General features: G+C 31.8%; 1 protein-coding gene across 3 annotated transcripts in view; it reads right to left on the reverse strand.

Moving 5' to 3' along the window:
• LOC108721757 (band 7 protein AGAP004871) overlaps positions 1–15,183 on the reverse strand; it is a 37,377-nt gene extending 22,194 nt beyond the window's left edge. The window contains exons 1-3 of one of the 3 annotated variants that reach the window (XM_018446490.1): positions 14,917–15,183; positions 12,548–12,671; positions 1,463–1,572 (exon numbers count right to left, since the gene is read on the reverse strand). In XM_018446490.1, the coding sequence (XP_018301992.1) occupies positions 1,463–1,572; positions 12,548–12,629 (192 nt within the window). In that variant the 5' untranslated portion in view covers positions 12,630–12,671; positions 14,917–15,183. Of the gene's footprint in view, positions 1–1,462; positions 1,573–6,125; positions 6,635–12,547; positions 12,672–14,484; positions 14,507–14,916 lie in introns of those variants that run through there. The other 2 variants (XM_018446491.1, XM_018446492.1) reach the window with 2 other exon arrangements.
• Positions 15,184–20,148: the final 4,965 nt, after the last annotated feature.

Here is a 20,148-nt window from a genome sequence, read left to right on the forward strand (position 1 = left end):
ACGCACGCACGCACGCACGCACGCAATAAAAAGTGTCATGTCAGAGAGGCTGGACCCGTGTATCCCTATGTATTTTGAGGCTGTGAAACCGAATATAACCTCAGAATTGCGTCAACGGGTCAGAGTTTTTTCCAATCTCAAAAAATTGATAAACCCCTTAAAATTACACTATTCAGCACCTTTTTTTAACTCAACACCGAAATGTTATACAGGTTTTTCTTACGTATTTTAAAGTGCTGAAGTTGTAGTAAAATTTTCAAACCCAAAGCTCTAAACCCACGAAACTCCGGAAAAGGGAGGTTAACTTACTTGAAAAAGCATTAAATAGACTTATGATAACTGTGTAGTTGTCGCAAATTCTTAGACGTTTACGTCATTAATCTCAAAATAATGTATTCTAGAATTAGTTACGATTATCGTCATAACACCATCAATAAGGTCGTATTCGTTCATATTATGCAAAGCAAACAAATTATATGATAAAACGGTCAACAATCGAGCTAATTAAAGAAATTATAATTAAATTTTTAATATATTTATTTACAATAGAACATTTCGGAACCACAGGTTCTTCTTCAGCAAATTCAGTAATAAAGAAAGAAATGAATTTTTTTCTTACCGATACATAGATTAATAGAATTAACAGTGATAAAAAAATGTAACAGGTAAAATTGCTTGAAAACTTGTTGCAAAAGGTGTAGATGCTGTCGTATAATACTGAGATTAACTTCTAATTAAAAAATGTTGAGATCCTATTTTCAATGTGAACAATACATTAGTCAATACAGCGTTTTAACGATTAGTCATCAAGTCTTCGTTGTAGGTAACTAATCGACTCAACATTTTATTGTGTATTATGCAACATCATCCACATCTTTTGCAACAAGTTTTCAAGCAATTTTAACTGTTACATTTCTTATCACTGTTAATTCCATTAATCTGTGTATCGATAAGAAAAAAATTCAACTTTATCGCTGAATTTGTTAAAGGACTCGTGATTCCGAAACGTTCTATTGTAATAAATGTATTAAAAGTTTAATTATAATTTCTTTATTAAGCTCGATTATTGATCGTTTTATCATATAATTTGACCACTAATAAATTTTATTATTTCTCCAATTAACTGATCGAATATAAAAAACTGTAACTGTAACTAGTTATTTGCAAAGTAACTTTCCTAATCCTGCATATAACAGCTGCACAATGATACATATCTTGTTCAATGAGCTCCGATATAATAATAAAAGCATAGCGAAAACGAGCATTTGCATGTACTGTGGATAAAAATAGCATTATGCATAAATTCCATGTAACTATAGTTACATTGGAATAACATTGCTCGTTAAAACGCCCGCTTCCACAACTGTCAGCGAATAGCGAGACATTTATAACATAAATGAGAATAATGTTCTAACGAATTTTTTTTAAAAGTCGTTTTTCTTCCTCTGAACAGGTCTCTTACCTTGAAACAAACAAAGAGAGAGAACGGCATCGTCAATATTACGACAATCCACGATAATATCACCAAGATATTCCCGCATGTTGTCGCATCTCCTTGCGCACTGTCATCCGCTGCAACATAATAACATTATTCGATACTTAAAACAATTAATATATGTATGAAATAAAAAATAAATATCTATTCAAAGAATTTATTTTTAAATCGTTAAATTTATATTTAATGTATTTTCGAAAATACAAAAAGACAACTTTCAAAAGTACAGACAAACTCAAATTGTTGCGATATAATACCAACGTGACGACAAATACAGATTCTTAGAGGAAAGTTTGTCAAAAAGTGTTTCACGTAGAGTTAAAATATATTTCTTTCATAAATGAATCTGCATCCATATTCAACATTTCCGCGTTAATTCTCAATCATAAAGATTAACATTCAAGTGACTCTTACATTCAATTTTAAAAATGACACTCAAAGATTTAAGCCGTTTAACATTTACACTCATCCATTGAGCGTCATATACAAGTATCGAGAATAAACCGTGATTGGTGACCATCAAATTCGGTGTATAGTAATGGTGTATACACCAAATTATTCACCGGATTTGATGGTCACACCCAACCGATACCCAACATTGATGGTCAACGCTCAAACAACACTCAATAATGAGTGTCTACATCAAAGTAACACCGAATATTCATGGTCACACTCAACCGACACCCAATAATGATGCTCAACTCTCAACTGACACCCAATGTTGATGGTCAACACTGAATTTTGATGGTAAACACCTAAATTTGAATGTTAACACTCAAAATTGAAGGTTTTTTTCGTAAGGAAATGCTCTCCGCAGCCCTCTGTCGGCAGAGATGTATACTGCTCGCTCACAAGTGATTTTCGTGATATATACAAGGATTCATACAATATTCTGAACATTTCATCGACATTTGTATATTCTGTGACGATTCTTTCATTGTGTCCAAATATTCGGCACATTGGGAATATGAATCGAACTTTCTATGAATATTTAGCATTAGCTGGAGGATATTCCGTTTTATCTTCAGTAAACGAAATTGGATTGAAATGGATTGAAATGAATTCAGATTTTCGCATACGCGAACGTTGAAATGAATCTCTTTTTAAATAATTTAACAACAATATAAGGGCTCAAATAATTCAAAATCAAAATAAATAGCACAAAGTGCTACGAGCCAAGCGGGATGCTTATTGCTTAATAATTATTAAGTTTTGTAAATTTTTGTAAACTTTTGTAAAAAACACTTCGACCCCTATCGGGTTATTATCAATGTGACTCAATATTTTTTAGTCTCAAAACATTTTTATTTATTTATACGGGTCCAAAATTTTTGTTACATTTAAGATGTTTTTGTTACATTCAAAAGATCAATACTTTTTCTATAAAATTACTACTTTTTACTTGTTTATACATAAATAAATAAATTGAAACACTTTGTATGCGCTCTCTTTTAATAACATGACATTCCTCCTATTTGAAAATAGCGTATCCAAGAACAATAACTTTGACTGCGTGCGACTATAATGTAATTGCGTGACATTTCTTCGTGACATATATTAATATACCGAATTTCATCATTTTATTATTAATAGTACCAAAAATTAGTGTGCTCGATGAATACAAAAATTTGTAATTAAACTCCAAATTGTATTATTCAAAATTTTCACATAAAAAATAATGTAATCATATATTCAAATTTTGGGTTTACCAAAAATATTTATTCACAAAAAAAAAACTATAAATATTTAACGAGTATTCATATTCATTCAAACAAAATATAAACTGAAAAAGAAAGCTCCAATAAGCAATCGTTACTCCTTAACCGGTATTTTGATGACTTTAAGTAAAAAAAATGAACTTTATTTATTTTTGTTATTATAATATTCAAATTTTATGAAGGAAACTTAGAAATTTTGAAAAATATTTTAGAAAGTACTACATTTTTTATTTATAAATATCTATTTGATAGAACGCGCCACATATATTCCGATATAATTCCTGTTACATCACAGTAATGCTATGAACATTTTATAAGATATATCTTGGGCGCATTGTTCATTATGGTCTGTGGACATTAAATTCCGAGATATATTATTTATTCCCAATAAAAATGTCTTTATTTAACCTATAAGTTAAACAAGGACGCCCATCGTATAGATCGTTATGCAGATAATATAGAGTAAAGAGTCATCTACATACAAGTCGTAGATGTCGTGGAGTCTTAAGTCATAAGAAACCAACCAATCACAATAAAATATAAGGAGAATACTCGACTAGAATTGGTCAATTTCTTATGATTTAAAACCCTACGAAGTCTACGACTTCTATGTAGACGAACCTTAAAAGTGAATACGAAACGAAAATATTCGTAATCATATTCAAAAAATATTCATTTAAATGGAATGAAAAAGTATTTATTCGTTTCTTGACGAATAAAAAAGAAGTGTATTCGAATGAGTATTTTCATTCATTTTTTATTCATTTATTCGAATATTATAGATGTATTCACTGGACACACTACCAAAAAATATTGCAGATTTTACGCTAAAATAAAGAAAAAAATTAAAATATTTTTAATTACAAGAATGTACATAATACAGACGATCATTTGTGATCCAGAAGTGAACTTCGCAGTTATTCTAGTTGAATGATACGTACGAATTGAGGGCGGCAACACACAAAACTTATTCTCTAGATGCAAAACCATTTTTAGGAATAGAAAAGAGACCGGTATTTGATCAGATGCTTTTAATATTTCAAAAGAAAGAAATGCGCAGGACACGAATGACCCAAAGGTGTATATTTTTATTTTACACTTTGAAGTAAAAAATATAATATTTAATAAAATGTGTATCTCAATTATAATAAAATTTAATTAAAGTGAATTAAATTTAGTATTAAACTGTGTAGCGAAATTAAAACAAAAAAATAAACTTGACATTGTGAAAAATGTCTAATTTCAAAAAGGAATAGTTACATTTCTTTTAACATAACCATGTATGGCCTAGTACATAGTTTGCAATACTGATTAAGAAAATCAATATTTATTTAACTCTATAAATGTTATATATATTACTTAAAAAATTATAACTGTTTGGAATAAAAGCATTTGAAGGGTATTAAGCAAAGCTCAAAAAAAATTTTAGACCCTTTTATATTTTTCCCTGACTGTTTCATATTTTCCACGACCAATTTAAATTTCCATGATTTATCGTGGTTTTGCCGATTTTTCAGGTTTGTGTTAAACTAACACTTCTTAATTAGCAACGCTAATTAAGAAGTGTTAATTTAACACAAAATGTTCAAATAACACAATCACATTATGTTAAATTAACACTCAGATTTGTTAAAAATTCAACACAAAAATTTTAACAAAAGCCGATTTTATCACAAACATAAAATATTTTTAATGTAATAGATATAAAATATATACAATTGCCATTCATTCCACCAATGCCTTCAGTAGCTCTACAAATCAATATGCATGTCATGGAATACACGTGCACACAACCTACATTCAAAAAATGATTCTGATCACAATATTATATTCTAGGGAAATACTCAATAAAATTCAGAAGAAACTGATTTTTATTTAATGCTTGGTATTAAGTTCGGATGAAATATTCACCTTAAGATAAAAAATATAATATCTCGATAAATTTAGATGACCGACGGATATACACACGAAAGTGCCTTAATTATAACTTAATCTTTTAAAAAATATAATACAGTTTGAAATAATAATTTTATTTTTGTCGAATTTGTGCAATATAATGTTTATCTTCTATAGCTGAACTTTTTGTACTTTTCATCTTTCCTCTGTTTTTCCTTAACATCTGATTATATAGAATTTCATTTCTAAGTACAAAAAAATAGATAACACATCACAAATACAATCACAAAGGACAGACCTACACTGTGATAAATCTACAAGTGTAGAATGTAATAAACAATAAGTCAATTATCTCTAAAGTTGCATGTATAATATTATAAAAGACCACAAATTACTCAATCCGGCTTCAAAAACGCATCAGAGAAAGGTAAATGCGTTAGTTATCAGATAAAATGATAGTAACAATAATACAATTATTTTATTCTGAGAAAATGTAAATGTTCGTACATATTTGTTTATCTTTTTAAATTTATGCTTAATTTTTCGACAATATCTTTTCTATTTGTTGTCATTATTAAGTTATCTTATTTTAATATTATTCCATTTTATACGAAAATAATAAACATACATATGTATATGTACGCATATAAAAGATACGATAATTTGGAATTTAGATAATAAATAATATTCATCAAATTAAATAAAAAAAATATTTAATCAACAAAAATCGAAAAGAATAAACGTGAATCAATCCAAAGAAAAGCAACACAATAATAGTAGACATAAGAGAGAGATGTATGAAAAAATATATAACATTAACCAATATTAATAGAAAAAGGTTATACAACAACACAATATTACAAGAAAAAAAAACAGCGCAATAAAGAACGATTAATAATTTGGTTGCCTCTGAAAATCCTTGCTGTTCAATATTTAATAAATGAAGTAAGCTTCTCCATATGACAGGTCTGCTTTAAGTCGATAGATTTTATCAATCCTTATTCTCAAACGCTCACCATCCGTCATCTTGAAGCAATGTCCTGATCTCGATTCTCACACTCACTCGGGCAAGATCGTTAGTGCAGCAGTTCGAAAAAATGGTAGATATTTTAGTTGTGTGTGAAAGAATGAAGTGGCATGGAGAATCGAACGAATTGGATTATTAGCACGATATTCACCTCTCACACGGTGACCGCGACTAGATGTTGCCGCCAGGGCAGCCTTTCTTTCTCTCCCTCTCATATTCTATCTCTGTTTCTCCCTCTCCCTAACTCCCTCTCTTGCAACCCATTCTCCTTCCCTCGTTCTTTCTCTTTCAGTCCAGTAACCACCCTTTCGTTTATCCTCGTCTCTCGTCTTCATCAAAGCAGCATGCGCGAGATGCGCGTTCACGGCCACCTACCTTCGCCGGCTGCCGCCATTCCTTCATTCTCCGCCGCTCTTTCATCCCTCGTTTTCCATCTGCGTCCACTTTTTAGCCAGTATTCATAGTCAATTCTTATATTTAATACTATCTTAAGATGTCTCAAGATGTCACGAACCAATCAGAGGGCCATATTAGTGTTTTAAGACATTACTTAAAACGATCCTGTAATAAGAATCGATTATAAATACTGGCCTTTGTACAAAAGAAAGAGTGAAGTGTAAAATTGGCCAATTTTGGCTCTGAACGGACATCTTTAAAACCTGTAGGGGAAACCGGGCAAAGTGGATACCCTAAAGTTTAAAGGGCTTTAAAAAAATTACTGGTTGATGGATACAAGAAAAAAATGCTCTAAAGAAAGGAATTATATGCATTTGAAAATTACTTTTTATCACACAAATTTTCAAAATATTAATTAGGTTTTTTCTTATAATAACGTAATCACAAACTTAAATTAGAAATTTTAATTGTACTTTGTTAAAGCTTAACATATAATAAACAGAACTTTTAAACATTTGATCGTTTTAAAACAGTAAAAGATATGAATACAGATATGAAAACTATTCGTTTTGCTCTGATACCCGGGTAAAGCGGATAGGGAGACAGGGCAAAGTGAACATCGATCGATAAGTACAGTGCATTTATGCAAGTTAATGAATTAATTAAAAGATTAATACATATTATATGTTTTAAATTCGCTATATGTTTTCTGGCTGTTTTCTTCACAGAATTTCCAGATTTGCATTCTCTAATGGCAAGCTGCATGGATTTCTCATTCCATTGACTTTGATTAGTTTTTCTTTTACAATTACTGACCATCTATAATAATTAGGGCAACCAAAATATGTATAGGGCCTCTTTTTTTTATTTGACTAATAAAGAAATAAACTAAATACAAATTTCATAATAAATTAGGCATTTTGAGCTCTATATATTACAGTATATTTTTGCATATTTCGTACATAACAGCATATTTTTGCATATTTCGCCCACACATGCACAATATTTACATATTTTATCTATTTTTATTGTATATTTCACATCGTTTTCTAATTTAAGTTTATGATTACGTTATTATAAGCAAAAACCTAATTAATATTTTGAAACATATCTTGCAAAAGTAAAAATGATACGCCAAGTATATAAAAAAAAACTTTATATTTATTCAAGATGGGGCTGCACAACCAACCATTTTGCAATTATTTTTATTAATTTTCTAATAAGTCGTCTAATCTTCAAGAGCAGAAAGATGTATCACGACTCGTGAGAAACTATCAAGATTAGAAAGAAACACAACATATATTCCTCTCTCTTTCGTGTGATTTTACTGAAACTAGAGACCCTTAAGGGAAAAAGATCGTCTCTAACTAAAGTCTCTTTTTCTCTTGTCGCGACTCTGATTAGAGGGTCTCTAAGCTGTACGTATTCTTCGTTTTAAGTCTTCTTTCGTAAATGATTGAGATGTGACATCCTCTTTAATATACTCTCATAAAAAATAGTCCAAAGGTGTAAAATTAGATGAACGAAGGGGCCATTGAACAGGACCTCCCCGACCTATCCACCCGTCACGAAATATCTCATTTAAAAGAATACACGTTGCTCTGGAAAAATGAGGAAGTGCATCTTGTTGAAACCATATGTCTCTTCTCACATTAAGTGGTAATTCTTCTATAAGTAAGGGAAGATGATTCCTTAATAGATTACAATAGGATTCAGTATTAACAGTACTATCAAAAAAGTATGGTCCAATTACGAAATCGCCAATTATTCCACACCATACATTTAATGACCAACGATGTTGGAAATGAACTTCGCGCATCCAATGAGGATTCTCATATGACCGATAATGCATATTATTCCTAGTGAAAATTTTTCTCAGAATTTCTATATAATTTTACAACTTTTTCACTTTTTTTATATGAATTGGCACACTTCTCAGAAAATTTACATTCTTTCTCAGAATTTTTCACATATGTTACTTATGAAATATCGTAAGATTTCTAAAAGTTTTTGTAAGTATAATTTCTGATGAAATGTTATAAAATCTAAAAAATTAAAAAATATTTTTTAAAAATTATAGGATGAGAAATTTCAGAATATTTCAGAATTCACTCGTATGAAAAATTCTGAAAGAAGATGTAAACTTATAAACTTTCTGAATATTTCTGAGCATTTCTGAAAAATGTTCCAATTCGTATAAAAATTATGAGAAAAATTTTCACCAGGAATGTCTATTAAGGTATCCAGTATTGGTAAATGTTGCTTCATCAGAAAAAAGAATATTTTGCAAAAATGAATCCTTTTTCATGACATCACGCATCCACTCACAAAATATTCCACGACGTTCATAATCAGTTTCCAAAAGTTCCTGAGTCAAAATCAAACGATACGGATGAAATTTTTGTTTTTTCAAAATCCGCTGTATTGAAGACCGTCCAACTCCAGACGTGTTTGCGAATTCGCGTTGACTGACATGTGGATTTACTTCAACTGCAGCGAGAATATTAGCACAATTATCATCATTAACTACATTGAAAAAATAGATTGGCTGCTGCAACAAATTAGATGGTAAAATATGGCATAGCATTTTTAATTGGCTACAGCAGCCAATTTTTGGTTGCAACGACCAATTTTTGGTTGCATTAGCCTATCCGCAATGTCATTAGGATTTCGATAGGTTAACACAACCAAAAATTGGCTACTGCAACCAATTAAAAATGCTATGCCATATTTGACCGTTTAATTTGCTGCAGCAGCCAATCTTTTTTTTCAGTGTACTGGATTTGCTTTTTGTCTTTTAATTGCACTTAATTGACCATGTACACGCAAACGATTTTCTAAACGAAGATATGCCATTTGCGATTTTTTAATATTATAACGTTCTAAAAATAATTGCGCTGTATGTCGATAATTTTTCTCACATTCTCTCAGAATTAACAACATATTAACTTCCACGTCAAAATGAGCCATGATTTTCGAAATTGATAGCATGAAAACTAGCTCAAAACTAACTAAATACATAGTAGATCTGTATTTACGTTTCCCGATAAATGTATGTATTTATGTTTTTTTTATTTTTTTTTTTTTTTTTTTTTAACATCAAGGTCGTTTTCGTTTTCATTGTATCGTGAACACAACTTTGTGTCAATGGAGTTCAATTATGAATAAAATGGCTAAAAGTTTAAATGTTCATAACTTTTGGTAGGAGCATTTTCCAAAGAAATGTTTCAGACAAAGTTTACTTGTTTTTCCCCATAAAATCCAAATATGTAACATTTTACAAGGGGTCCCATTTGAAACTTTGAAGTTACCCTCTGCTCCTCTTCAAGGGGAACGGGGGTGGATTTTTGTTTACGTAGTTAGAAAGGACCCTCGAATATATGAAACTTTCTCATGAATAACTTTTTGATAGGATAAATATTTTTAGAGTTATTAGCTTGTAACACTTTACGTGGACCACCCTATATATCTTTAAAAAGGTGCTATTTCATAATATTTTGAAATAGATTGATCATAGATTTGAATGATACTGACGCATTCAATCAAATTTGAAAATGAGTAAAAATTAGGAACATTTCCGACACATTTTACTTTTTTATTATAAAAAGAAAAGAACGCGCAAACCGCAGACAAAATTTGTCGTGTTTATGAAGAGGATGCTCTAACTAGACAAACAGCAGCGAATTAATTTCGCCGATTTTAAGATGGAAATTTTGATGTCAAAGATGCACATCGTTCTGGGCGGCCTATTGTGGAAAATGTCGATGAAATCTTCCAAAAAATTGAAAAAAATTGTCATGTGAACAGTTATAACATATCTAAGGAGCTAAACATTGATCATAAAACCGTTTTGAGGCATTTGCGATTTGTTTCGGTCTTTCCAGAACTCCCTTAATGGAGTAAACTTAACTTCAAAAGAGACCTGCAAAAATCAGTTATCTCGGTTTTTTACCGAGAAATCACAGAAGTTCTACACCGATAGAATAATGGCTCTATCCGAAAAATGACAAAAGATTATCGATCAAAATGGTACATATTTGATTTAATAAAAGGTTTGTGAACAATATAAAAAATATATTTCAATTATGCTCCAACTTGTAAAAAGTTTTCCCTCAATTTGTAAAAAGCTTTTTCCCCAACCCCTGATCAATATATCATATGAGAATGACCATATTAAAGGTCAAAACATTTGAAATTTAATCATTGACTTATTTATTGTCTTGTACATATAATTTGCATATGACATCTAACATGGCTCGAATAGCTCTAATATTGTAATATTGAATTTAAATTTTTTATGTTAATTGTTTACATTATATTTGTGTTACTTCCTAATATATCTTATATTAAATTAACACAAATTTTGGGTGGACCATTTGGAACATGTTAAACTTAAAACAAATTTTACAACTGACTTGTAAGTAAAAAAGAAATAGAAAGATACAAACAATAAGTTATCATGCGCTGAATGTTCTTATAGACATCTTGTGAAACGGTAATGCCAAGGCTCTAGTTACAATAGCCTGAATTTCACAAGAACACATAGTTGCTATTTTCACCAGCAGTCTATAATTACAGCTTGATAGACGTATAAACATCAAATTTCGCATTATTCCTCGAATATCAATTAATCCGATGATAAAGAGAAATTTAATTATACATATATATCCTAACTTCTATTAATGTTTTCATAATTTTAAATAAATTTTTAAATTTTATAATATTTTTGAAGTAAAATCAAATCTTCAAATCATATTAGTTTTTTTTAAATAAAACTAATAATAAAATTATCATCGAACTATTGCGCAAGTACTTGATTCACATTATTGAAGCTCTGCTACATATAAAGAATGACCTTCTTTACACTCACGAAATAATTCATTTCTCGAGCTTAAGGTTGAACAACGTTGTTATAAGCCCGTTAAGAGCCTTCATCTGACTTCCACCACGTATATGATCGGAATAATCATTAACATTAATGGTTTCACTGGTAAGCAAAATGACGCTTACAATAAAAATTATAGGAAATAAAGGCTTCAAACGGTCAAACTGGATATTTAATGTTTAAATAATTCGGTGTGAACTTATGTACTACATATCCATTCCTGCAAAAATTAAGCGTTGAATTTAATTTTCAGTCTTTAGTCTAGTCAAAATAGGATTTTTCTGCGAAAAAACTCCGGACGAGCTGAATTTTTAAAGAGAGCTTTATTTTGGCATAACAAATAACGACTCAAAAGTCCCCACCGGTACGTTGTATATAAAAGCCGCTGTATTGAAGCGCTTAACGGAACGAGATCGAATGGTGAGGATGCACCCATCCAGAATATGGGAGATCCAGATTCAAATCCCGACCAAGATAATATTTTTCGCAATAAAATTATTTACAGATTTTAAGATGCTTATCAGCATTAAATTATATTAGAATTTTTCTAAGATGCCTATAAGCATCAATATTAAATTGCTGGTTAATTTAATTTGTGATATTACTACTTTAGTTCTGTTAGGATTGCGTTTCAAGATTGAAAATTAAATTCGGCGCTCAGTTTGCAGGATTAGATATATAGTAAATTCACACCGAATTATTTCAGCACTAAAAATCCAGCTTGAGAATTTTAGCATTTATTTCTTATTTGTTGTGTATTCACATTACAGTTTAAAAAGATACTTTAATATCGTTTAATATCATTTACAATAAAGTTTATTTGCCTTATTTTCCAGAATAATTACAAAACAAGATAAAATAAAATATATGAAAAGGAAAGTAAATAAGGATAAAATAAAAGATTAATTAGATAAAGCAAATTGGATGAATGCATAATTTCTTCATACGCGCGTATCTCCTACAGAAAATAAACTATAAAATATAGATACAATAAAAGTATTAAAAAAGTATAAACATACTCTATGTATAGTACATTTTTCCTTTCTTGTAATCAAAATTATCATAAGTTTTATCGTGCAAATTCTTTCATTATATTTTAGCTTCGGCTTTATCGGTTGTAAAGAACTCACATCCAATAATCCGTTTTCGAATGTCGTCAGGGCGAGTGTTAATCTGCATTGTTGATCCATTGCTATTGTTCATGGTCGCCATAGGTATATCGGTAGGATTAACGCGCGATTCGAATCTCGCCACCTAAATAGACAAAGTTCCGTAAAAGTTATACCTTATTAGTTTTTACATTACTAATATATTTTGTATCAGCGTCAATGTATAATTTTTCGTTATTGATTTATTTCAATATAAGTACAATACACTTGAGTACTTCTTTAATTTTATATTGATCTTCTCTTATGTATATATTATGTGGTTAGAAAAAAATTTACATTTATTATAAATATCATTTAAGAAATTGCTTCTCTAAAGCCTTTAGTTGTATGTATCAGAGGAGGATTACGAAAGCATTGCAGAAATTAGGTGCATTACAAGATTGCATACATAAATGTTGCTACAATGCAGATTACAGAAATGTTAAAATGTCTGCCTTAAAATGTCAAAAGAATTACAATGTGCACCATCATAATCTTGTAATTTATCTTATATAAGTAATGATGCATTGCAGTTATTAAAAATAATTACATAACAGAAAGAAAGATTCGTTATAATCCGAAGAGAACAATAAATACATATTACATATACACATACAAAACACACGTGCATGACTTTAATTAATTCTAATGTAATAACTCTTAATGGAAAAATTTCGCTGAAATTATTTCGCGTTTTGAAACACTTTTTGGCAAAATTTCAGCATTTAAAAAAAATATAAGTTTAATTTCAGCAGTTTTTAGCTGAAAAATTCATTTTTAGCAAAATTTCAGAGAAATTTCATCTCAATTTCAGTGATTTTTTAGCATGTTAGCTGAAAAATTCACTTTCAGTGAAATTTCAACAAATTTTCAGCAATTTCGCTGAAATGTTCCAAAATGTGAAATAATTTCAGTCAAATTTTTTCACCAGAGACGTTATATAAATTAATTTATATGTAAACACAAAATGTCTATTATCTATAAAAATCTAGGATTTCTATTATTCTATCTATGGAGAAAGAAAAATCATAGAATTCTTATGTTAGGAAATTTTTTTGAAATTAAAAAATTTTTGTTTTAAATTACCTCTTTAAAGATCTTATTTTTATTTTACAAATATCAAGTGCTGTAATTTTAACATTAAAGTACTATATAATATGTTTAACATTTTTAGATTTTTAAATAGGCTTTATTTTCTATTAAACTTATCTTTAATATCACTAATAGCGAAAATAAAGATCTACTTATTTTTAATATTTACTATTAGTATACAAGTATTTAAATGCTATTACTTATATTCCAATCAAATTTTATTTTAAATATGCCTTCAAAAATGCTTCAATTTTATTGAAAAACTTATATAAAAAAACATATACTTTAATTATAATTTAAAAAATTTCAAAGTAAATACTTGAGAAATGAAAAAAACTCTTAGGAAATTTTTACTAAAATTTGAACAGGCATCATGATAAATTACACGTACAAACTTTTCCTTAAATACATAATTGCTTTCTTACTTTCATCGTTACAAGTATCGTATAATGAAAATACGCGAAACGATTTGATGGTCTAGTCTATAATATTACATTCTAATGAGCTATAGTTAATGTGTCAAATATTAAATTCATTGTTATTTTTGAACAAATATGCACAGAAATTTTTTTTTCTGTTACAAATCAGTCCGCTAAATACCACCACTATATTTGCAATAATTAGTATTATAGTAATTTTATAAGCAAACGTTACAATATTAAACTGTGATCTCTCGAGGAAGATTTCGATATTGCTACATTCCATTCCGACAGTAATGCAACAGCACATATTTACAACCTCACAATGAAATATCTCCGCAGGCGTTATGCGCAATTTTAGAATTATCGCGATATATTTTCACCCACGTAATTGAACATGTGTCTTACATTATCGCTGTGAGTCCTAAGGTGGAATTTTACAACTTCGTGTATCTACCGTTCGATTCCGGTCACTCGATATACGCACCACTGTGTTCGACATAAACAAAATAATATACGCGAGGTATAAGAGTGATTGATGCATATCAGCACAATTGGGCGTATTCTCCGGATGCGGTGCCATGTGACGCGACAAGTAAATCACGCATCGATTCAAACACATCCGAAACTCAACATTCTTATTTCGTATTATCTCTGGAGCTATCCCAAATTCTGCTGCAAATTCACGAGAAATCATTCACTCTTCTTATTCATTTTTTTACAATCCCTCGCTAATAATCCAAAAAGATGAAATTTTTGGACGTCAAGCAATAAATCGGTTTGACGAATATAATTGAATGATAAATTTGATTCGGAAAGAGAGAGCGATTTTTTTTTCACCTTGTCTCACTGTGCCGACGCGTAACGTGTTGACAGGAGTAGAGTAGGTAGGACAAGAGTGAAGTCGTCGTCGCGGCGTCGCGGCGCATTATAGAACGGTCCGGGCGGCGGGCGCCGCCCAGACCTACGAGTGGGTAGTGCACGCGACTTTGGTGCACCTCGCGGGTACAATCCGCCATCATATAGTTATACCTCACATTCGTTCGCTTGTCATGTTGCAGTGTGTATATATACTCATCTCATTCACCCACGAGCTATTAATAATATTATGTCGCGAAGCTCATCCGTGGCAGATCGGGACGAAAATTTCATCCAATCGCGGCAATATTCCGCGCATTCTTTCTCTTCGTTTTAAATACAATTTATTATCGAATGCAATTCAACAGAGATATCTTATCATTAAATGTGTGTGATTAATGTCTTGGAAGATTATTATTAGCTTAGAGAAATGTATCATATAATAATATATTATATTATATATTTTTGGAAATTTTTTTGATATTGCATTCCTTACCCAATGCCATTATAAAATTCGTCTGATGCAGATCAAGACAAAAATATTTCACCAGATCACGCATGGATCACGTGATTAGATTTAGAATGAATTATTCTCAATTATAAAAGTAATTACAAAATATTTCTCGAAAGGAAAAATTTTTGAAAAAAAAGTGTCTAATTTTTAAATGAAAGGGGGAAGAATGCATGAATGAATAACGAATGAATTTCGTTACAAAGTAAGCTAGTGGATGAACACAATTTATTGATAAAATTTTATATGATAAGATATTTTAGATAATTCTTTGATAACACTCTTCTAAAAAATGAATTATTCAATTACATTTGGTATATAAATTGATTCTCGGCCTTTTTAGTGAGAATTAAGATTTATTTACATAGAATGAGATTATGTTTCAGTCTGGAAAGTAATCTCCACAATATTGACACATTTCTTCCACCTTTCAGAGAGCTAGCGGATCTCAATTTGATAAAAAAAAATAGCTGTTTTGAGTTGATGAAATCTTTAATGCAATCTTCGACTTTTTTGTGTGTGTTGAAGTATTAATTCGGATCTACAATAAGTGTTTTAAGCCTTAAGCCGTAAGAAATTGACCAGTTATTCCGCAAACACAATAAAGTAATAAGCCTTAAGCCATAAGAAATGAACGAATCGTAAGTCCACAAACACAATAGGTGTAGTAAGCCTTAAGAAATCGATCAATCACAGTCGAATGTGAAAAGAATACTCGACTATGATTGGTCAGTTTCTTAAAGCTTAAGACTTATTATTCTACTGTATTTGCAAGGTAAGTCCGGATCTACAATAGATGTTTTAAGCCTTAAGCCGTAAGAAATTGACCAATTACAGTCGAATGCGAGGAGAATAATTGATTACGATTCATCCATTTCTTATGGCTTAAGGTTTAAAAACCTATTGTAGATCCGGACTTAAGGCCGCAGCACAGACTCTTGCATAACGCATAGTGCATAAGCGAATCTTGAATTAGAATCTTCTCTTCCCTCTCATTCCATGGAAAAGAAGAATTTCGATTGGTCGATTCCCTTATGCATTATGCATTATGCAAGAGTCTGTGCTGCGGCCATTAGTCTGCAAGGTGGTGTTGAAGGGACCGGAATAAATGAAAATCTGTCGGTGCTAAAGCATAACACATAGAAAAACTTAAGACGTAAGACTTACCCCGCAAACACAATAGAGTAGTAGCCTTAAAGAACTGACCAATCGTAGTCGATTATTTTTCTCACATTTGACTGTGATTGATCATCTTCTTAAGGTTTAAGGCTTACTACTCTATTGTGTTTGCGGGGTCAGGACCATGGTACACAAAAAAAATTGAAAGAACAAAACGTAAGCAAATTGTCCAATCACAACAGAGTCGGTAAGGCCATAACGTAAGCAGTAGCTAATCCAACATGTTGATTTCTTTACTGTTTACGTCTTACTGCCTTAAGTTTTTTTGTGTACCATGGTCCTGACCCCGCAAACACAATAGAGTAGTAACGTACTATAGTCCTTAGAGTAACTTTTACCAAACTGCGATTAACATAAGGGAGCCGGGTGGTCAAAAAATCAACGAGTTTTTGTGAATTTTTTTAGGGGAAAAACGGTTATAACTATCAATTTTAGGTGGACCTATATATAGTTTTAAAGGATCGGAAAAAACCCAATTTTTCCGCGGATTTTTTCGATTTTTTTCCCAAGGGTAGAAAAATTCACGCGTGCTCGTAAAACCTACCACGTTTGCTTCTTGATTCTTTCCGTAAAGAAAATAACTGCGTATAGGGTACATAGCGGGATAAGTTAAGGGGTTACGCTACCTTGGAGGTAATCCGAATTTTTTTTTGCCTTAAATGATAGTTTATAGTCTTAAAAATAAAGTTAATAATTAAAATTAAAAATTCATGTTTTTTTATCAAGTTTCGAGCCAGTTTAGTGAAGCGTGTCTGTAGTGCCGACGAGCGGTTCGGAGCAATTTAGAATATCTGAACTTGTAAGATATTAAAAAGAATTAGGTCGATGACGCTCGAAAATCATCCAAAACGAGCAGAAAAGAAAACGATGAAACAAACATTGATGTAGAAGGATAGTTGTATGGCCCAGGCATTGCAAGCTAAAGGTAAATTTGATATTTTGCTACTAAACACACGAAATATCGCAAAGCAAAACTTCAAACGCGTTTATCTCGAAACTACATTTTCAAAGTTGGCTTTGCGCGGATCTCAGAAACTGTTCATCCGATTTACTTGAAATTTACACAGAATCGTGTTTTTGGTATAATCTAAAGAAATACATACGGATTTTGTGATATGTTAAAAACTTTTTTTTTTATTAACATTTTTTTAACGAAATTTTTTAACGAAATTATCCCTTTATAAAGAAAAGTTCTTTTTTTTACCATTATTTTTCCTATTAAATTGCCAAAAAATTATTATTGTTTTTAAAAATTTATTATTTTTTTTAGGTTTACCGTATGGAGAAAATGATTGTAATTAATGTGTAAAAAGCGTAAATCACTGCGTTGAGTCGTTCCCTCTCTACAATGTCAGCAAATTTGAAAGAACACGTTTCAAGAAAAATGCGTTTAAAGTTTTAAGTTAAAACATTTCTGTTTTTTAGTACTTACAATAAATATTTTATTCGGCCATTTTTGGATCATAAAACGGTTCATCCTCTTCATGAAACTTTATGAAATGTTTCTTCGTTTGAAGAAGTAACAGCCATACGACACGCCGCGGCGGATCGAAACTCAAACCTAATTTTTACCTACTCAGATAACGATTCGTGCGAGTTCATGTTGCCCTCACGCGTGCGTATCATGCCGTGCGCACACCGTGCTATTATCATGCTGCCCGCACGACCATGATATAAAGTAGTGATGCCGATTCTTAAATCGATGCATCGAGAATCGATTCTTTTTGCTCTTGAAAAATCGATTTTAATTCGATTTTTTATTTCTCGATTCTTTCGGAATCGATCCAATTTTTCAGAGAATCGTATCGACGATTCTCAATTTTTACAAATTGTTAATTTCGAAAGGAAGGGCGCACGAAGCTATTGTACTCTGCCAATCACAGCACCTAGTTTTTGCTACTCAAAGACATAGGGCGAGTTCAAGACGGCAAAGCGGCTAGGCGTGCTTACCGAGCGATTGAATATGATTGGTTGGATCTATAAGTAACAACCAATTATGTTCATTTGCTTGGCGAGCAGGTTAGCCGCTTTGTCAACTTGAACGCGCCCAATGTGTTGTTACTGCTCTAGCGCAATGGACCAATCACAATAAGACTGATTTAATATGTGATTGGTCTGTTATTGGTCGGCAGTCAGAGTTGGCAATCGGTAATTTGCAGAGTCGGTAATCTGATACGGACTTAAGTAACATCATTAGGCGCATTCAGTACTACAACCGCTTTACTAAGCGCTCGGTGAGCTCTTGCATCTGATTGGCATATTCCGTTAAATCTAAAAATATCACCATCGTCGTTTACTTAACCAGCCCTAGTAACTGAGCTTGGTGAAAGTGGCCCTAAAACCCGTATCAGATTGAATCAGTCTTATTGTGATTGGTCCATTATTGGTCGGCAGTCAGAGTTGGCAGTCGGGTCGGCTTGCAGAGTCGGTAGTCTGATACGGGCTTAAAGCCTGATTTATAATGGCCGTAACCGTTAAAGCCTGCGGCACACGATGCTTGTTTTCCTGCTGGATTCCTAGCTGGATTGGAATCTTGTCATTGTATTGGCTACTATGCTGACACTGTCAGTACCGCAGTCAATACGATGGCAAGATTCTAAAGCCCATGGCACATACAAAAACGTAAGGCCGTAATACGTAAGCAGTAAAGAAATCGTAAGATTGGATTCGCTGCTGGCCTTACGGTCTCTATCGTGATTGGCCAATTCGCTTACTGATTATGCTTACGGCCTTACGTTTTTGTATGTGCCATGGGCTTAATCCAGCTAGGAATCCAGCAGGAAAACAAGCATCGTGTGCCGCAGGCTTAACTTATGCCGGTGCCGGTAAAGTTCAACCATAGGATTTCAATGCTTTCGTTCATACTAACTTGCCGTATTAGTAAGAATTTGAAAGTCTTTTTTTTTTTAAATAATTGGTTGCTGGGAAAAGAATCGAGAAAATCGATTATTCGGAATCGATCCTTTTTTATCCGATTAATCGATTGTTAAAATCAAACTTAAAAGAATTGATCGATTCCGAAAATCGATCTTTTTTTTTAAGAATCGGCATCACTAATATAAAGACAAGAGTATGCTCATCCGGTGATAGACCACTGTGCATGCAACAAGCATACGTCACATTCGGCCAGCCTCGGCTATATCCGGAGCAGTTCGTGTCCGCAGTCCGTGAAATATGGTCATCATACGCTCGACACTGGGTGCCTTCCAACAAGCGACTCAGTGGCTACGTTTACACCGTGCATTTAGGCCGCGGCCTATCCAATAGACATCCTTTATCCTGTATATTAAACAAAGACACCTATCGTTTAGGTCGCGGACTAAGCGCACGGTGTAAACGTAGTCATTACAACACAATAGGTCTGTTCTTTTTAGTTAAAATTTTTGCACGGTTAAAAAACGATAAAAAATCAAATTAAAATATTTCACGTCCTGATTTCTAGATGAAACGGCGCCAATGTGGGCCGCTGACGCGGGGCTCTTTTCGCCTGACTCGGCGTCAGGTGGTTAGGAGTGGAGTAGTCG

The sequence above is a fragment of the Mycetomoellerius zeteki genome, unplaced genomic scaffold (genome assembly GCF_001594055.1).
Source record: "Mycetomoellerius zeteki isolate Tzet28-1 unplaced genomic scaffold, Tzet1.0 scaffold182, whole genome shotgun sequence".
NCBI lineage: Eukaryota > Metazoa > Arthropoda > Insecta > Hymenoptera > Formicidae > Mycetomoellerius > Mycetomoellerius zeteki.